At 51.5% G+C, this 3129-nt stretch overlaps 1 protein-coding gene across 1 annotated transcript; it reads right to left on the bottom strand.

Annotated features, from left to right (window-relative positions):
* Nucleotides 1-1196: 1196 nt before the first annotated feature.
* On the bottom strand, nt 1197-1874 carry LOC149972926 (uncharacterized). The gene is given in 1 exon segment (XM_090214989.1): nt 1197-1874. A coding segment is annotated over 1 exon segment (678 nt).
* Between the last annotated feature and the right edge of the window lie 1255 nt (nt 1875-3129).

Here is a 3129-nt window from a genome sequence, read left to right as displayed (position 1 = left end):
CGCGTATGCAGAAGATGGCTGTTGGATTATTTTTTATAAAACGGCATAACAGTCTTTATGGTCGCAGGTTCCTCATATATAAGTAGCCTGTCCTACAGCATAGGGACAAATATACCTCGTCCAAAGTCTTGGATAGTTTATTGACCCACTAAAGTGGTTCGTTGTCGAACTTTACTATGTGGGAGCGAATCTACTTTTACGCATCATTGATTTGATGCGTTTTCGTAATTGTTAGTCTCGTCCATAAATGATGTCAGTACACTTAAGCTGATTTATTAGAAATTGCTTCACTAATTCAGTCATTCATTGATTGTCTGATTGATTAATACACTTCGTTGACATATTAAACTACAGGGGCAGCCATGACAGGAAGGTTGATGCTTGGCATTGTTGCGTCACAATATAAAATGCTTCTGATGACGTAATGATCAAACACCAAGCTGCCACTGGTGAAATGAGGATCATTAGCTGATTGAACTGCAAGGTGAACGGTAAGTACGCCCGTCCGCCTGTTTATCGGATAAATGAGGGGATAGACAGTTTTATTGAGCACCAGTTATATCTAGGCTTTTAGAAATGAATTGAACAAACTTGTTACATTTTAATGAATATATCTTGTCCCAAATAATTATTTCAACTCAGAACTGAATGTGATGAAATTAGATGAGACATTAAAACGTTTTTTTAAATTTCCCCAAATACTAAACAAAGATGTTTCTGTGACTCTCTTTTTATAGAGTTTAATGGTGCTGAAAGCCACTTCCTATTCCAAGTATTCAAGACTAGAAGGAGCATTCTGATTAGAATCCTGCAGACCAGTGAATGATGAATAGGAGGCCCAACCTGAATGGGTCTGGAGGACCAAGGTCCATCGGTGTTCCGCTACTCTGTCCTTCTAACAGAGTGCTGCTGGAGAGAGAAGAGGTCAGCCAGGCCCCAGTGATGGCCTCCTCTTTCAGGCCCTCAGCGTTCCCCTCCCTGCATGTTGTACCCCGTGCTCCCCCTCCAGACGAAATCAGGCCCAAGAGGCCCACAGCTGCCCACAGAAAGAGGAGAGACCTCCAGTCCCTGGTTCCTGTCCAGGCTGGATGTCGTGAGTCTCCCGGTTGGTTTAACAGCAGCAGCTCCCAGCTACCTGCCAAAACCAACAGACGCAGGCGCAACAAGGAGCTTTCCTTCACTGAGGTTCTGAAGAACTACAAGCTTCTGCCTGATTCCCGGCCCAGCAGCCCAGAGAGCCTGTACCAGAATGAGATGATGATACCTAGAATCCCTGTCAGCATCACTAGACCTGAGGGGAGGCCTAGCAACCCTCGGCAACCCACTAGACGGCCTGTTAGACCAGTGGGCCTGGTCCAGCCTGATGTACAGCCTTCCAGACCTGAGGGGAGGCCTAGCAACCCTCTGGGCCCCACTAGACGGCCTGTTAGACCAGTCGGCCTCGTCCATTATGATATTCAGCCTTCCAGACCTGAGGGGAGGCCTAGCAACCCTGTGGGCCCCAATAGACGGCCTGTTAGCCTCATTGGCCTGGTCCAGCCTGATAAAAAGCCTTCCAAACCTGAGGGGAGGCCTAGCAACCCTCGGAACACCACTAGGAGAAAAGTGAGGCCCAGTAATCGCGTTTGTCCCGTTATTCTTGAGTCCCGGCCTACCAGTCCTGTGGACGTAGTCCAGTTTGAGTCCCGTCCAACCTGTCCAGCAGTGAGTCTGGTCCAGCCTGAGTCCCGTCCTGCCTGCCCTCTGACCCTGGAGGAGCCGGCCCTTTCAGAGTCATGCAGCTTCAGCAACAATGTGTTTGTTCTCTCCGTGCCGAAAGCTGCCCAGCCAGAGGAGGCTGCCAGAGGGAGCAGCAGCCCACCCAGGGACATCATCAGGCCCGAGGCCTTCGTCCAGACAGGACCCCTGCTGGCCAGGAGAGCCCAGAGGGATGCTCCTCCTCCAAAGAAGGTCCCCAAACCCCCGGTGGCCCCCCGGCCCAAACTGCTGCCCTCCCTGGGCCAGGGCAACATGTCCCTTGTCAGTGCCAACACCTGGGATGAAAGGACCAAGAAGAAGAGAAAGAAAGGTCAGCACTTCTCTTTGTGCAATGACACATTCTGTCTATGAATATATTGTCAATATTGTATATGTTGTTTGCTGATGTACGACCAGGAAGGTGATTTTAATGTTTTTAAACATTCATAAATGAATTATTAATAAATGAATGTAACCTAATGTAATGTAATTTAAAGGAGTCAGAGTCCAGAGGTCAAGCCTGGGTCTGAGGCATATCCCCCGTGACCTAGAGCTGGCCATGATGAGACCCCGTCTGGTCAAGTCAGCCGTTCCCTCCCAGCAGCCCTACCAGCCTTGGGACGACGAGGACGAGGTGGACATCTACGCCCTGAGGCGCACCGCCTACATGTGCCCCATGTACGACCAGGAGGAGAGCAGCGTCAGGGGCAACAAGAGGGTGGCAGTGGAGGACCTGGACAACATTCCTTTCAGAAGGAAGATCACCTTGTGTTATTTCATGGGGGGTCGCAGGGTCATGCTGCCAAAAGACTACTAACTCCACCCCCCTCAATTTCCACAACAACCCCCCTTTGTCCCAGACAGCGAAGAACAGGACACACACAGAGAGACAGAGTGGACACCAACAGGGCCATCGGAGGGACAGAGACCCTCTCAGTTGAGGTTAGGAACGTCAGCTACTAAAAGACTTCTATAGACCATCTCTGTAGCAAGAGAACCTCCAGTGTCCAGACTGGGCTGTCCTCTGTCTCCCCTCATCTCTGATACACCAGACTGGACTGTCCTCTGTCTCCCCTCATCTCTGATACACCAGGCTGGACTGTCCTCTGTCTCTCCTCATCTCTGATACACCAGACTGGGCTGTCCTCTGCCACCCTCCCCACTACTCCCCCTAGAGTACCGCTGCACCCTGCCTCCCCTCCCCACGACTCCCCCTAGAGTACCGCTGCACCCTGCCTCCCCTCCTCACTACTCCCCCTAGAGTACCGCTGCACCCTGCCTCCCCTCCCCACTACTCCCCTAGAATACCGCTGCACCCTGCCTCCCCTCCTCACTACTCCCCCTAGAGTACCGCTGCACCCTGTCTCCCCTCCCCACGACTCCCCCTAGAGT

The sequence above is a fragment of the Oncorhynchus mykiss genome, chromosome 21, assembly GCF_057628025.1.
Source record: "Oncorhynchus mykiss isolate SJ-2025 chromosome 21, ASM5762802v1, whole genome shotgun sequence".
Taxonomy (NCBI): Eukaryota; Metazoa; Chordata; class Actinopteri; order Salmoniformes; family Salmonidae; genus Oncorhynchus; species Oncorhynchus mykiss.
Note: the sequence above shows the minus strand (reverse complement) of the source record. Positions and strands in the feature narration are given on the sequence as shown.